Genomic DNA, 16,149 nt, shown 5'->3' with positions numbered 1-16,149 from the left:
TCAGTTCTGCCTGTTATATGACCGTCTGCCTCATGTTTCAAGTGTGTGTATGTGTTTCTGTGTACGCGTAACGCCATGCGTTTCTGTGGTGATTTCATCGAATTCAGGCAACGTCATTTCACACGCGGACGCGTAACCAGTTCGCGGAATTTACGTGTAGAAAGCTGTTCGAACGTGTACATTTATGCGTCTTTAATGGGACAAGAGAATGTATACACTCAGTGATTTGCTCAAATCAGCTACATGCGGGATTGTAGTATTACATACAATATTAAATGCATAGTTCATAATTTTATATGAAACTTACCTAACAAATCTACGACTATGTTGGTATCCGAGTACTTGATTTTTAGATTACCCGGAGAAGTTCCTATTTCATGTTCCAGATCACTTTATTCTGATTGACAGCATAGGCAGTGTTTCTACAACCCCGCTTGTACAAAACAGCCAATTGTATTTTTTATCTCCTTGATGTTCCTGAAACCGAATTTGTTGTGATACAACAAAATCTTCAGACATACGTATTTCAATTGACACTGCCAGTGTTTACTGGTTGTGCAAGTGCGTGCGAACAGTTCAAAATCCTTATTTAAAAATGCTAAATCCGCCATTGTAAAAAAAATATGCATAATAAACTGCGCGATTTATACTGAACGGCAACAGTCAGCTGGCGTACAAATGATAATAACACAAATAATATTAATTTATCCATATTTACAAAATGTTTTCAGCCATCTTTATTACGGCTTTCACTTTCACCGGTCATCCCCTAAAAGGAATGTCAGCTATAACATGCAGGTCGCGCGATACGTGATGGCAATTTGCATGCAAATTATTAACTTGCGATTGTGGCAACATTTCTAATACAAACCCCAACTGAATGTGATTAGAATTGAAAACTTTTCATTGAACTCAGGATGTACAATCTTCGACATGTGATACACATATAATGTTAAAAAAAATATTTTTTGAAAAATAATATACCTTGCATATATATGTTTTCTGTCAATCACTCCACGTGTCGGCAATTTTGTGGTTTCATAAATGTACCTTTTAACGGATCAGTTCAAGTAACAGGTGCGCGTCCAGATGAGTACTCTAGCCATTTACAGTAAGTGTCACCCGGATTCACATAATCTTAAACGCAGGCATTGCATCACGTCAGACACACGCTATGACTCTGCATTTCATTACACGCAGATTGAGATAGTAGCCATACAGAGTTTCACAGTAAAAATGGTATGACATTTAGTTCACACGAATGAAATCTATAACCGATGTTCAAATATGTGGTACAATTACTTCAGTAAGTATTAACAGCCACTCCACCTATACCCGTTTTGAAATATACACTTTACTAGAGAGATATTCCATTTGTTTCGAGAAACCAATTTTCCTTCAATACCAGTTAAACACATTGGGTCGCTCAGTATTCTATGATAATTATTTGTTTGGCAATCAAGATGTATTGCTCTCTGAGGTGTCTGGCTCCAGTTTCACATGCACCCCAGCTGCAAGTGACTTAGTACAGTGCGATCTTCCCATACATTTTATAAGTCGATAATAGGACACTAAAGTACAAAAACTAATATGCCTACATATGCCTACTATATGTTGTACCATTATATTTAACTTGGGATCAGGACACAAGTCGGTTGATTTGAGTCACTGTAGGGTCTACGTATTGAGCTTATGCATCGAACGTAGGACCAGTTGGTAAGCTTTTTCATTTGACAGGGGCCAGCTTTATGCATTCGATATTTGTTTAAGAATTCAAATACATATTTTTTCATTATTGCAGTTTAATTGTAATTTCGTCCATTTAGAGATATTTTCTATTGCTATTCAACCTGTGACACGTGAGAAGAAATTATTGTCCGACATGCGCTTCGCCCTTACGTTTGTGATGTTGGAAATCATTATCACGAGCGAAATAATTAAATTTTAACAAGTTTAGCTCAGAGGGAGTAAGCTTACGCATCGAAAGAGGGTTAACGGCAAATGAAAGCTTTTTTAATTTGACACATACTACTGCCTGTATTGTGGATTTAACATAGCAGTTGTATTGTTTGTATACTTGTATCATTCACACACACATTATTGTCACGGTGGTATAATATAGAATAATAAACCATTGCTTATATACTCACTCATAAACGTGATACTTTGTATCCGTGATATGCCATGTCGGCCAATAGGACGTTGCATTGTAAAATATGTACACAGCTGTGCTCAAATCGTAAAGACTGCGTATGTGTTATTTTGTGTTTAGCTGACGCTCTGAGCAACATGGATGTACTAAGTTTCCAATTGCTTTGTTTGATAATCGCCCTGTCAGTATGTGAGGTGAGAAAGTATTATTTATATTACTCATTTCATGGACGAATTCCTTCGCTGGGGAAGAAGGTGTCCAACTATTTGACCATGAGACAATTTGCGTCGATTGTTCACGAGTTTACCGTTGATCCTTGGAGATATCTTAAAATGTATGTATTAATACCTTCTTCACGTCTGATTGAAATCGAGTTTTTTTTCATATTTTAGGAACATTTTATAAACTTGGTAAAATCAACTAAAAGTGAACGCCAGTTTATAAATTTTGACTGCATTAGTGAGCGCGCATAATAGCCAAGCAGTCGGCGATATTCGGCTGATGTCTGACATTTGAATCAACTTAATACTTTCTGTAGCACGGTGCCAGGGCCTCCACCAATCTGGTAGCTCCAATGAAATTTGTGGATTTCACACAACTGTCGGCAAATTTCAGTCGGGCGTAAAATCTCACCTTTAAACGTAACGGACATTGAAGCACACAACTGACGTTGTCCGTTGACACTACATCGTTGACGTCATTAAAATTCTCGCTTTGCAGCTCCTTGTTTGTTTAACTATTAAAATAATGAAAACCGTGAAGCTGGGCAATTGTATTTGATATATTTATCCTGTCGTTTGTTTAGTGTTAATATCTTAACTCATTTGGTACACGTATGTACGTACCCCATACCCAACCGCTGTGAATGACAGTCGTGCGTATTCCGTTGTTGGTAACTTAAGTGTTTATCCAAATCATAACTATGCCATTAGATACAAATGGTTTTGTTATTTGAGTTATGTAATTCAATATTCAATACCCAATGAAATACGTAGTCATTATTATATATGGCAATGTTGGCAAGTGCGTTCCACTGATGTCTATATCTGTGATTCCCTAAATTAGTTTATTGAATGGCGTCACCACGCCAGACCCATTCGAGGAGTTGAGCTGAGCATTCGTCCTCAGCTGCAAGGAAACACCCAAGTCTACCTGATCGTACTTTCGTCCGCCCGACGACCGCAGTGTGGTCATCCCACCAGTCCTATTACCTGAGAATTATAAGTCAGAATACTATTATTTGTTTTTGTTTTATTGGTCGTAGATCGGCAGTTTCGAGTTCCCGTGTGTGTTCCATGATTTCCACGTGCACGTTACTAAACGCTCTCACGATTGGAGGGGAGAGGGCGACCAGTCGTCCGTGGGCCTGTTCACATCAGTTGTTTTATACAATATACCTGCTTGTATGTTGTCCCACTGAATTATTTTACAAAGGCACGTACCAAAAGATATTAAATAATATTTTGTGTTTTTGAGTGTATGAATGTTAAACACATGAACTCTCAAGGCGATTTTTCTACAATACAAAATCAGTATGTGTCGTACAAAACTGAAGCTGGTATAAATCGTATTTCTGCTGAAGGACAGTGAACTCACGTGGACACACCCTTTCGCGTGCATAATAGATCAGCAATCAGGGAACGTCGGCAACACCAAACAAGTCTATTTGAAAAGTGGACACGCAAACACGGGTTGAAATGCGGATCGTTTGGCAGTATAAGTATTTGGGCTTTTGTAAAGTCACTCAAGCGTGAACATATTTTGACTGCCCCCCCCGTATTGTTTTTCTTGATTCTATCACTTCTGTTGAAACTGTGTGTGCGGTCGGTCTTGATTCGGTCGGGCACTGTCACATGTGCCACCGTTTATAGTATACCTTGTCATTGAAACTGAATTGACACCTTATACAATGCTCCAAATTTCAATCCGAAATGAATCATAAGTCGTCTCCTCGTCTACTTTATATGCTATGTGGTAACGAAAAACTCGGGGAATGTCCTTACAAATTTAACCCATCCACTAACTGAGTGTCATAAAAAAAGAGACTTATTCTGTGCAATTGTTCTGAAAATATGTTCTCTAATAATTCTAAAGCAAACACTGCGTTTACTTGCTGACACGCGAGGTAGCGTTATTATTTCAATGGGAATGACCCTAATACAACAGCTGGCTCTTATGAAAACCAATGTTAAATCGCTGTATACCGATAATGTAAATAATGATGGATTTGCCTTTTAATAGATTGATTGCGGCAGAGCGTATTTTAAAATAAAAATTATCATATATATTAAATATATGTACTACTTGGGTAATATAACATCACTTGAGTGAAATTCTACAATAAACAAATTACAACTCATGGAAAAAAATACGGAAATCTCCGACTGTGTAATATTCTGGTGAATATATAGCATTAATGTCTTCAATGGATTCAAAAAAATACAAAGTATACTTTCCTTTTTTTTTACTTTCATTGGTAATGACCGTAAGTTAGGAGATATAACATTTAATGTTATGCTATACACTTTATATAAAAACTGTTACCTTTTTTTAAACGATTAAGAAAATAATTGCTAGCGTGATAATAGTTTCTTATTCAGTACATTGATATTTATATATAAACTTCACTCCTCGTCGTAAATCCTTAACACGTTATTATTCTCGTTAAGTATCAATGTAAAAATACTATCGTATATAAAGTTGTCCATATTGCCTTAATGAGAAGATCAGGCTTCAGGTTTGGCATTGTAATTGTAAACAGATAACGTCATATGACAAAACGCACTGCGAACGAATATGAGCTAAGGGGTAGTGGCAATAACAATTTTCTAGCTTAGTTTCCTCAGAGCTGGTCTATCAAATTACTTATTACATCAGAAAATTATCTATTATCAACAAACGAATGCTCTATAATGACAATTATTCTAAAAAAAATTTAGTTGCATTAAAAAAACAACAACAGATTTCTGTTCCAACCAGGTATAAATAAATAGTGGTAACTTTTGACAATTTTAAAACAATATACTGTGGTAAATTTTGTTCCCGCGATCGATTTTAATAAGCAATTGAACTTTGACCGCTTGAATGTGGTTATACATTTCAACTCCGGGGAGCTGTGAGTATTCAATTCCGTTTTCAGCTAAAGAACCCATGCTGGAAGAAGTCACGTTACACAGATAGCTAATTGTAATTACGTGTTATAATATTAATATTATTTGTATCAAGTCGACCATAACATGACTTTATTCCTTCATGATGAGAGTTTATCATTCTTTCATTGCAAAATAAAACCATGGAAATATTCATGATATGGCAAATGTATTTCATACTGTTGCAACTCAACTGCTTATAAATATTCAAAGCCTGTCTTCAATTTACATGAACATATTTCATGCCACAGATGTCCTCTCTTGGTCGTGCTGTTGTTGATACTTCGGTAATAATCACCACCGAACGTTAAGGTAATAGAAATATAAAAGGATTTCATTGAACACATGCTACGTTCCACAGTCAGAAAAAGTGCAACGGGGGTTGTAGAATGTAGAACTATTTGCTGACGTAACACAGAGTGCATGCGACTCGTATGCTAATTTCGCGTATGTGAATTGATATATATATATCACGCGTGCAGACGGTGTACTCTGTGAGTGACAGAGGCGGTGGCACGGAATTTTGCATGGAGGGGCGAGATCTGCTCACCATCCCACGCGGCCTTCCCGGAGTGTTCGGCGGCATGCTCCCCCTTAAATTTGTTTAAATCTAGACCCTCTGAAACGCCATTCTTGCATTTTTAGGGGCACATTTTGCTGACACAAAGGCTTTCAGCTTGACTTTAGGAGCGACGCCCTCGACATTTTTTTCGAGAGCCCAATCGCCCTCTCTACCCCCCCCCCCGTGCCGCCAACACTGAGCTTCACACGTGTATCACACGTACACACAGAAAATGAATACGTTTTTGTAAGACCTATTATTTTTTTACTTTTGGTTTAATTAAAAAATGAAGCCTGGTAGCCTTATAAAGGCTCATGGACAACTTTATATATGATTTTATAGTGTGTTTAAACATTTTCTTATGTAATGTTTTATGTAATGAACATCTGATTGGTCCTTGCAAGCTGAGATATCCGAAAATTGGTGGTTGGTAGTTTTTCACACAACATTTTTTGAAATATTAGTAATTCTATTATATTATCCGCGCACATGCTTCACTTATGAATAGTGGCGATTTTTCACGGATTGTGAAACGATCAAGATTTGAATTGACTTAAATATATGTGATTAGCTCTAACACATTGTGATCAGTGTATTAGTTTTTAATCCATAGAAGCTGTGAAATGGACACATCAGATAATCAGGATATCAAATGTGTGACCCTTTAATATGAGATTCATTAAAACTCGTGAACATTGCTACACCAGTCTGATATTCTAGTGTCAATTCTGAAAATCTGTACACAATTTCCATATAGCGTATACATACCCGTATCGTGGTGCATTTAATTGTTCGCCACTTAGATCCAGCCAATCAGAATACTCTAAAAATGGCTTGATGAATCGCTACGTACCTACGTAGTCGGAGGATAATTCTTTTTCACCACTGATTGGTAACCTCCATGACTTCAGTACATTAGTTACCATGGATCTCGCATCCGAGGACTGATCCGTAAAGCCAACGCAAAAACACCGTCTCACTAGTCTATTATTCATATTTTTTTTATCAAAATTTCACGATCATAGACGCATCTAATGAACATTCATGATATCAGTCACAGGATTGGTAAACTGGTTAACAGGTAACTCGCGATGCCCAGCCAGCAAGATACAGCGAATGAAATAGTTTCACTGTTATGTCTTATAGGAATTGGATAGAAAACGGCAAGTTGTGCAAAGAGAAGTTGGAACAGTAAGACGTAAGTAAAAAATCAGCCGTTCGTCGGCCAATCAATTGTTTGGCTAAGCTAGTGAAATGTGTTCCATCCATCAATCGGTAATTTGTCATGGACTGCAAAACGGGCACCGCTTCAATTGATTCTAAAATTAGTTATTGCGTTAACAACGTTATCCCGGGGGTAAATATGGAAGCGGTGCGATACAAATGAATATGTATAATCAGTACAGTGCATCACTGAAAATATTTTTTTGTAGAAACAACCTCGGGGAAATGTGAAAATCGGTGTGGTTTGCTTGAAGTAGATGATTGCTACTGTGACGACTTGTGTATTGGTAACGACGACTGCTGCGACGACTATCGTACATTTTGTGTTTGTAAGTACTCACTGTCAATCGTTTCTGCGCACAACTCTAACTTGGTACATTGCTGTAATATGCGTGTCTTTATCCAAGCGGAGAGTACAACTTTACCACAGAATATTCAAAAATAGGACATTTTTCAGACAGAAAATTCGAACCAATTTTTTGGATGCATGACCACTCTAGCGAATGAGCAATGGAGAGTTGTTAAATGCCACATATAATTCCGCTCTATTACGAATTCTAAAGATGATTGACTCAGTATTCTACCACATACAAATGAACTCACGTAAACCGTACGCGTTGTTAGTACACAAATCGCGAGGGCTGCAAAAACACATAAGACATTTGCTGCATTACTTCGTTAAGAGCATTAACACTGACGCTAACGGTAGCTAACGACCTGTTTTGGGGTTTCGGTTCTAGTTGAACGTTCGAAGCTCTACGTAAACATACAAAACAAACAGGGCGTCGATTACAATAAGCGTCCCCGTAGTCGTTGAAGTATTAAGGACATTTTTGTGGCCAGTATTTTGTGGGTTCTTTTTAATAACCTCATATTCTATTCATGTACATGGAACTAAATTCAGTATTAAAGTAAACAAAATTAGCAGATCGGGTAATTAACAACTTCCTAGGGGAATTCCGTATCAATGCTCCAATAACCAACATAAGCGGTTGAAGCGATCACAAATAAGATTCGTACGGATAATTTACAACTTCAATTGTTTAGCCCAAACAACTTGAATGCTGCAATATCCCTGATAATCAAAACAAAATTGACGCCCGTCAGTTCGTCAACTTGTCTATTTCATTGTGCAAGGGGAAGTGAGATTAATTTCATCAAAATAGATCATTTGATAGCGCCGATAGGAAAGTCCCTCGCTATATTGCAATGTTGAGAATTTTTCCGTCCCAATCTTTTCAAACGTGTAGTCGTCATTTACCACAGAATGAGAGTACTCATTATTCAAACAATTATTCTGATTTTTTTTCCTCGTGCAATACTATTTTTTAATATATTTGTTCTTTATGGTATTATGTGTTAATTGCATTATATATTTTTTGTATTATTTCTAAATAACAATACAGTTGGGACATGTGAAAATAAATGCGGCGTCACAGAAATCCAAGAATACTGCTTTTGTGATTATCACTGCGAAAGCGAAGATGATTGCTGCCCGGATTACCATATGTTTTGTCCACGTACGTATCAACAACTACAAATTACTACATTCACAAATTTTATTTCTATACATTGATTGAACAATGGGGTTCTGTATCAGTTAGTCGCACTATTAATTATAGCGCCCTCTATTGATGACATTTTTTTCAATTCCAGAACTGAAACATATGAGGTAAAATCAATATTACGTTAGATGTAACTTTCACGTGGTTACGTGACTGCTAAGTAAATCAATCTTTTATTGCAGATTCCAGTGGTCACTCTAAATAAATCAAAGATGACACCACATCATTCTTCTCACAAGTAGAGGATAAAATTTAAGAAACAAAACAGTTACATCGATTATGCACAACTTATTTTAAGTGTCGATTTTGCATTTTGAACAGAATATTTTAATTTAGTTAATATTTAATATGCAACAAAATAACAAAATTCGAGGAATTTTTCATGTAACCCATCTACAATCTCCAAGCAATAATCTCACTAGTGTTAGCTAAGTAGCACTCATTTGATTGATCATGTTCATGTCAGAATTAGAACAACTAATTTGCATATTAATAGCAATAAATGAAAAATAGAGGTATCGATTTATTTTAAATGGTAAGCATCTAAAAATGTTAAAAAATCATTTTATACTTGACTGCGTGTTTTATTAATTATTCAAAATACATGCAAATATGTTAATTCAGTCCCCACAACAATATGGGTGTTAAATCTGAATTTGTATAAAAAAAATGGCTATAAAATGTTCATTTTAGTTAGCATATGCAGAAATAAATGCTGCTTCATCCTTATACTGATTAAGTATCAATATATTTTCTTCGCAAGCCATAATTTATTTATTTGGCTATCACCCTCACCATTATACTAGAATTCACACTATAAACCTGTATTCACTGTCGGCGAAATCAAAGTGTTGTGGTGCGTTCCCATGGCGTGCCAAATAAAATAATTCAATTTAACTAATTTGTTTTTTCTAATTCGACCAAGCACACATCTGTAAGATATTCGTGAAACAAAACGCAAATTATGCGAATCGGACAATGTATCAATATTTGTGTCTAATAGTCTGAATCACAACTCTGAAACTAATCACGATAATGTATTCATGACACTGATACACTGGTATTATATAGTTGCTCTTATTATAATGTTCGTTGATTATTAATTTCCACGTCCATTCTCGTTATCAGACGGCGTGTGAATATACAATGCATTCCCACATTTGGACTGACATCACATCACCTTACCTTCACTTCAAATTCAAGCCTTTCTTATGTTGCAAATTAACAATGAACATGTGTCCGTAAAAATAATACATGTTTTTTTTATATTTTTAATTCCATTATGTTTGTTGTTTTAATTATTTGGGTAATTTTCTTTACAATTTATATTAAAACATGGTGTTTACAGAGGTGAACTACCTTGTTTTATTGTCGGCTATGCTAATGTAACGATCTCGCATTACATTATTTAATACAGATCCGGAGAGTACAGATGAACTTCGAATGATTACATTCGATGGTCGCGTTTATACGTTTCAAGGTTTATGTTGGTTTACCCTGTTTAAAGACTGCTCTTCCCCCGAACCTGACTTTGAAGTCTCCGCTAAGTTTCAACGTAGAGAAGATGGCACCAAAACAGGAATTGTCTCTTTTAACTTAACTGTTGGGCATGAACACGTTACTGTTGATAAGCTTGACGTGATTACGGTAAGATATACATTTACTGTATTATCATATTAGATCAGTTTGGATGCATTGCATGTCACATTGTAATGTAGTAATCGTAATTAGACACCTGCAGTGCACGCCACTTTAGATGGTATTTTTTCAAACAAAGAACAAGTCTGGTGTGATTAAAGATCAAAAATGATACGATATAGTGAATTGACCAATGTTTTCTGTTACTCAATTTATACCAATGTCAGTGTGTATGTACAGTGAAGTCTGTGCTATGTTGTGCAAATGTATTTGCTTAACGAATATCGTATATTATGTTGCCCCGCAAGTTATTCCACTTTCGATTAAAAAAAGGACACCAAATACAACAATCCGTGAAACTGTCTGTTAAATACGTGTTAGTTTATTACCTTGTAGAACAGCTTTAACAATGTTAGCGAATTAGCGATAGTGCTGGCGTGCAACGAATGAATTCCTGTTCCGTTGATGAGATACTTTTAGCTAACAATGTTACAAAAAATAACCGCATGTAATCACCTATACCAGTACATTCACAATACGTTTACATTGTTATATTTTAATTATCTACTTACACAAACTATTATCACAGAGAGAAGAGGGGCTTGTTGATTCAGCAAGGGCAATTCATATCCAGGAACTAGAGAACATGGTGTTATTGAAATTCACATCCAAGAATACCACATTCAACCTGGAGTGGATTCCGAGAGAATATGCATTGGATGTCTGTTTCCAAGGGTATACTAGTGAATATCAAGATAAAATATGCGGTCTTATGGGAAACGATCATAGTGACGATCCTGGATTTCACAAACCCGATGGCAGTACTGTTGACGACGTTTTTGAGTTTGCAGAGAGTTGGCGATTGGAAGACGAAACGTAAGTAGTCAATCAAAAGTAATATCATCGTTGGCACGTTTATTTACAAAGCAATTACATACGTGATGTGTAACTAAGTACGACACGAAGTGATTATATTTTTATTATCTACCAATTACACCAGCAGTAATAAAAAAATAAAAATGTATTCCATTGTTTACAGATGTGACTAAGAATGTGTTTCAAAGAATGATTTGACCACAGGACAGCAATTCAACTAATATACATTCAAACCAACGTGGCTTTGCGGGATTCTAATTAATGCATTACATTTATGTAAATTGCTGGTTATGGCTACGTCGATTTGATTATATCTCAGAGTCAATTCAGTGCAAGAAGAATATGTTTTTTACTTTAATGTTAATGTTTTACAGTAGATGTTAGTATGGTCGCCATTGATGTTGTATATTGCATCATAAAGTGCACGTGTTCTCTTTTATTATTGGACATATCCTAGGCCTGCTGGGTTCCATTACGTTGCCGTGTCATTCAGAATAGTTTACTACATTTAGACACTCCGTATTGCTATGTTGCTCCGTTACTCTGTTCATCCTAACAGAAGAGGACATGCAGTTTTAGTGACTTTGAGAAGCTCAGCTTTGAACGAGGGCGAACTGGAGGTTGACAACGAAACACGTGTTGATCAACATCCAGCGTTGCTGGAAAAAACACCCATTTATATTCATATACCGAATACATCTTTACGGAAGGAAAGGCGACTGTTCACAGAGATGACGCCATTGAACAATTCAAAGAGGCAATAGACTTTAATGCTTAAGCTCGTACCAGAACAGTGGTGAACTTGAGATAACTCTATCTGCTTCAGTCTATTGTCCCATACTTAGGTCTGTGTCTTGAATTTGTACATGACATGAAAAATGATTGTAATTTCGCCAGTAACCATTTTGCACATTTTTTGCAGCAATACCTCACTCTCCTATCACCTATGGGGTTGATACTTCTCAGCTCATTCGATATTCCAGGACATTTAGTACATATGCAGATTTTTTAAAGAGACATTGTCTCCCATTGTTGAACTATAAAATCAAATGTTTGTAGAGAATGATTGGCCTAAATTATTTGTTTAAAGATGCATGAGCTTGTATATCCAATAAAACTGTAACAAAGACGGCATAACAGATGGCATCATTTTCACTTGTGTATTTAGATAATGGGAGTAATAAATAAACCGCTCGATGCATAGAGCCGAAGACAGCCACCATTAGTGGCACTGTATAGTTTTAAAATCGTCGGTGGTTCACACAGATATTCTACTAGTTATACAATTTGAGATAATCAGTCGGCGATGTTCACGCACCTTTCGGTTCTTTAGCTGTTCAGTTGCAGCAGTCAGTCGACGAAAACTCACTTGAAGTAATTGCTGAACTCAGCGGAAAACGGCATAGCAGACCTTTAGCATTGGTAACGTACGACCGAACGTAACTGCTTCGAAACCCATAACCCAATAGACCCACACGCCACGTGGCGACACCAGAACCTTGACACACCTGCTGACCACGCGAATTATTGTAATAAATGACCACGAATTCAAATCTGACGACTCCTTTATAGACAACACATGGGCGTCTCCCTAGCCCAACGATAAATGTATAACACTAAACACTAAACAAAACACAGAAATACGTAACAATTGTGAACACTTTGGCAATCAAAATACAAATAAAAACATAAGTTGATATGGGAATATCTAAATAAGTGTGTTACAATTATGTTTTGTCAAATATGCATACTTCAGGAATCTACCCCGACGGTTTGCTCAGAGAATTGATTTAATTTACAAATTTACAATGATAAATCTGATTGTACTCACTAGGAAAGAGTTCACAAAGAACACACAGACACTCTTATTTGATCCCGAACTGAAATACTCGACCAACTTTCATGCACACACTGGAGGCCGCCATTTTGGTCTTATAATCTCGTGGATCGCGAGAATAGTGATCGCGAATTACAATGCGGCAATGGCTTCACTCCAGTCCAGGCGTTTATTTCTTGGAACCAACTCGCAAATATTCAAAAGTGTTGAATTGGAATTTCAACTCGGCCTTGCAAGATCTTTCAAATAGTTTGAACTCCTGAATTTTCTGGAATTGGAAGCAAAACATGCTACTCTTGTTGGAATCTAAGCACAACCTCCAATGTTATGGCGTCTTTCACCCAGCTATGTTACCGCTCTACAGAACATTTCGCCATGATTTCCCAGCTATACATGGCGGAAAGAGAACTCCATTGTTCATACACGTCCATACATATGGCAAGAACACACATTCCGTATTTTATGAGAACCCAGCAACTTCTGGAATTAGAAGGTTGGTATTTAGGAATTTCGTTACCTGCATGTGCGTGTTATGTGCATTGGCTACAAGTGTATTTCTGTGATGGAAATATGTGTATGTGCACTGCACATCATAACATTGAGTGTGTCGAATGAGGAATATGCACATAATTAATTCTATTCCTGTTAACACCGTCTTTCCTAATGTAGTGTGCATTCCTATTCAGTGACCAGAAAACAACAACACAGCTTCAATGTAATACATTAACATCAACGTTCATGCACAAAGTAACATTACCCCCAAATAGTTTTTCATTTGACGTACGCAGAAAACAAACTACAATTTCCCTATAGCGTTCCAACCTAGGCAGCCATTTTGTTTGAACAATAAGCCAAATACATGTAATTGGAGTTCATTCGACATTTATAACACAAATTTACAACGAATAATTTCGAGTTTCGGGCACTTTATGTCCGAAAACATTTCTGCCCATAACCCTTAATTTATATATTCTTCTATACAAATATTTTGTCTGTAATCGTTGGCGTATGACGTCGTAATTTGTGTCGTATATCAAATTTAGCAGTTATTTTAGGCTTGAGATACGATAAAGCAGTGAGAATATGTTAAATATTATGTCGACTTCTTGACAAACGTCAATTAGTTTCATCGAAATTACATATTTTTACCGTAACCCATTGTGCTATTACTATTTTGCTCATGGACTATTCTTATCAACTACGTGTCTAGTTTTTTTGAATGATCAATGAAAGTTGTAATAACTAAAAATATTTACGTTACACCAATTTAACCTTCTCACAAACATTAATATTTTTCGACTCAATTTCATTATTTTTTTTAAATACAGATAGTTTTATAATATGAGGTTATTACGAGGATACCTCAAAGTATGCACGAAGACGGTACAGCGGAAGTATCGACCGACGCGCGGTAGAGGTCAATGCAACCGCGTACTGTCCAGTCAAACCCTGGTGGCAGCCATGTTTGTTTTTATTAGAGGACACTTACGCGCGCAATCATTCCATATTTGGAATTCGCATTTACTTGTATGCTAGGATAAAAATACTTGTTTGGGTAACATTTCTCTGAAAAAAAATAAAATAAATGACAAAAAATATCTTATTAAGTTTTACTTATTACAACACATTACAACATCACCTGTGTGACAGTTTATATTATATCGCGATATCAGATCCAGATTGTCTCAGAAAGGAATTCCCTTGATCTGTCATAATTGTCAAAATTAATTTGAATTTTCATTTCGTCTGTGACCAATAGCGAATGTAATTCAACACGAGGGATATATTCCTTTAGAGGAATGGCAACTTAATCTATATTTAAGAGTTTTGTCGTAATTCAAGATTCAATCTAAGCACATTGTTTGTTTGGCACAAACTAATTTTTAAAAGTTGTCTCAGAAGCACGGGCCATTTTACAATTATTTTAAATTAGCTCATGGCGAAACCTAGCATTTTGTGGATACATCATTCGCCGAATTGTTACACCTGCCCTCTATCTCATTCCGCTAAATTGTATGTTACACAGAGACGCAGTTATGTTATGTTTTCGCTTACGCTGCTAGTCACGTAATAATATGTTAGTTTTTAATTATGGCTTGACATTTTTAAATGCATAATATATTTTTATTGAAACCAATGTTTATTGAACGATCCATTAAAACGATGTTTCCTTTCCGTGAGTAATTTATTAGATATTTACATATAAGGTGAACAAATATATTAACCATTTTATTGAGTGTCGCTCACACTTGCCATTCATTTATTACTGCGTTTTTGTTTTGTCATCACTCTTACAATTGTGGACATTCTAAATGCCATTATCTAGAGTGCTTCGGCGAGCTTACATTTATACGTACATTAAAAATGCTATAATTACTTGTTATTTTATTTTTATTTTGTTTCTTTTTATTAATATATCAACTTCAAAATCTTGAACCGAACAAGTTCGATTCGAACAATATATATATATTATACATATAATTTCCTTCACATATCCGATAGTTGACTGTCAGTGCTCCTCTGACGTAAGGAGCCGAAGTATCTGCATTTAATGCAACATTGGTAGCCAACAATTGTGGCTTTACTTAAAGGAAGATGAGGTCACAGCATACGCAAATAGTGGATGATCAAAATTTATATAATAATTGTTAGAACTCTGGGGAAAACTGTCAAACATGCCAGTGGTAGAAAGATTGACCCCCTCCCGCCGCCCGAAAAAGCGAGACCTGTCATCGATTTGTTTTAATGTCACGTGTTGAAAAGTAAATTTCATAAACATAGCAGATCACCTGGTGTTGTGGTCATTGCATTCTGTATACTTCAGATAAACCTGATTAAATAAATGAATTAAATATTACTAGGTGGAAAGGCAGTGACGTGTTAATTTTAGTGTAAGTAGTCAAACATTTCACTGTATATACGCCAGTTGTCGATATATTCCACTCTACTTGGTGTCACTGATCTGCTTGGAGCTCAAGACTTATTTTACGTCATTTCCGATATGCAATTTTTTCTGCTTACAACTCTTCCAAGGAGGATTTGGATTAAAACACGATCTAAATTTTTAAGACGATAAACTCTCCTATGTGTTTAGTGCTGAGCTTCTCTATTAAATACAACAGCGAATGGATTCCTGAGAGGGGGCA

General features: G+C 36.2%; 2 protein-coding genes across 2 annotated transcripts; both read left to right on the top strand.

The window, feature by feature from the left end:
* The first annotated feature begins 2,278 nt into the window (after window positions 1–2,278).
* Window positions 2,279–10,740, top strand: LOC100374934 (uncharacterized). Its single transcript, XM_085498774.1, has 6 exons — window positions 2,279–2,346; window positions 7,010–7,061; window positions 7,297–7,416; window positions 8,494–8,607; window positions 10,070–10,299; window positions 10,687–10,740. Exons 1-6 carry the CDS (start codon window positions 2,290–2,292, stop codon window positions 10,738–10,740), a joined length of 627 nt encoding a protein of 208 aa, XP_085354900.1. The 5' UTR covers window positions 2,279–2,289.
* A 145-nt stretch (window positions 10,741–10,885) lies between these two features.
* Window positions 10,886–11,539, top strand: LOC144356703 (IgGFc-binding protein-like). The gene is made up of 2 exons (XM_078011369.1): window positions 10,886–11,166; window positions 11,330–11,539. Exons 1-2 carry the CDS (start codon window positions 10,937–10,939, stop codon window positions 11,337–11,339), a joined length of 240 nt encoding a protein of 79 aa, XP_077867495.1. The 5' UTR covers window positions 10,886–10,936; the 3' UTR covers window positions 11,340–11,539.
* The last annotated feature ends 4,610 nt before the right edge of the window (window positions 11,540–16,149 follow it).

Source organism: Saccoglossus kowalevskii, chromosome 5, assembly GCF_978046115.1.
Source record: "Saccoglossus kowalevskii chromosome 5, keSacKowa6.1, whole genome shotgun sequence".
NCBI lineage: Eukaryota > Metazoa > Hemichordata > Enteropneusta > Harrimaniidae > Saccoglossus > Saccoglossus kowalevskii.
The sequence above is the reverse complement of the archived record's forward strand: the minus strand, read 5'-3'. Positions and strand labels throughout refer to the sequence as shown.

Coding starts and splice junctions, on each gene's coding strand:
- LOC144356703 (XM_078011369.1), top strand. CDS start 10,937: ATGGTGTTATTGAAATTCACATCCAAGAATACCACATTCAACCTGGAG.
- LOC100374934 (XM_085498774.1), top strand. CDS start 2,290: ATGGATGTACTAAGTTTCCAATTGCTTTGTTTGATAATCGCCCTGTCA. Junction 7,062..7,296: donor AGAAGTTGGAACAGTAAGAC/GTAAGTAAAAAA, acceptor ATTTTTTTGTAG/AAACAACCTCGGGGAAATGT. Junction 7,417..8,493: donor CTATCGTACATTTTGTGTTT/GTAAGTACTCAC, acceptor ATAACAATACAG/TTGGGACATGTGAAAATAAA.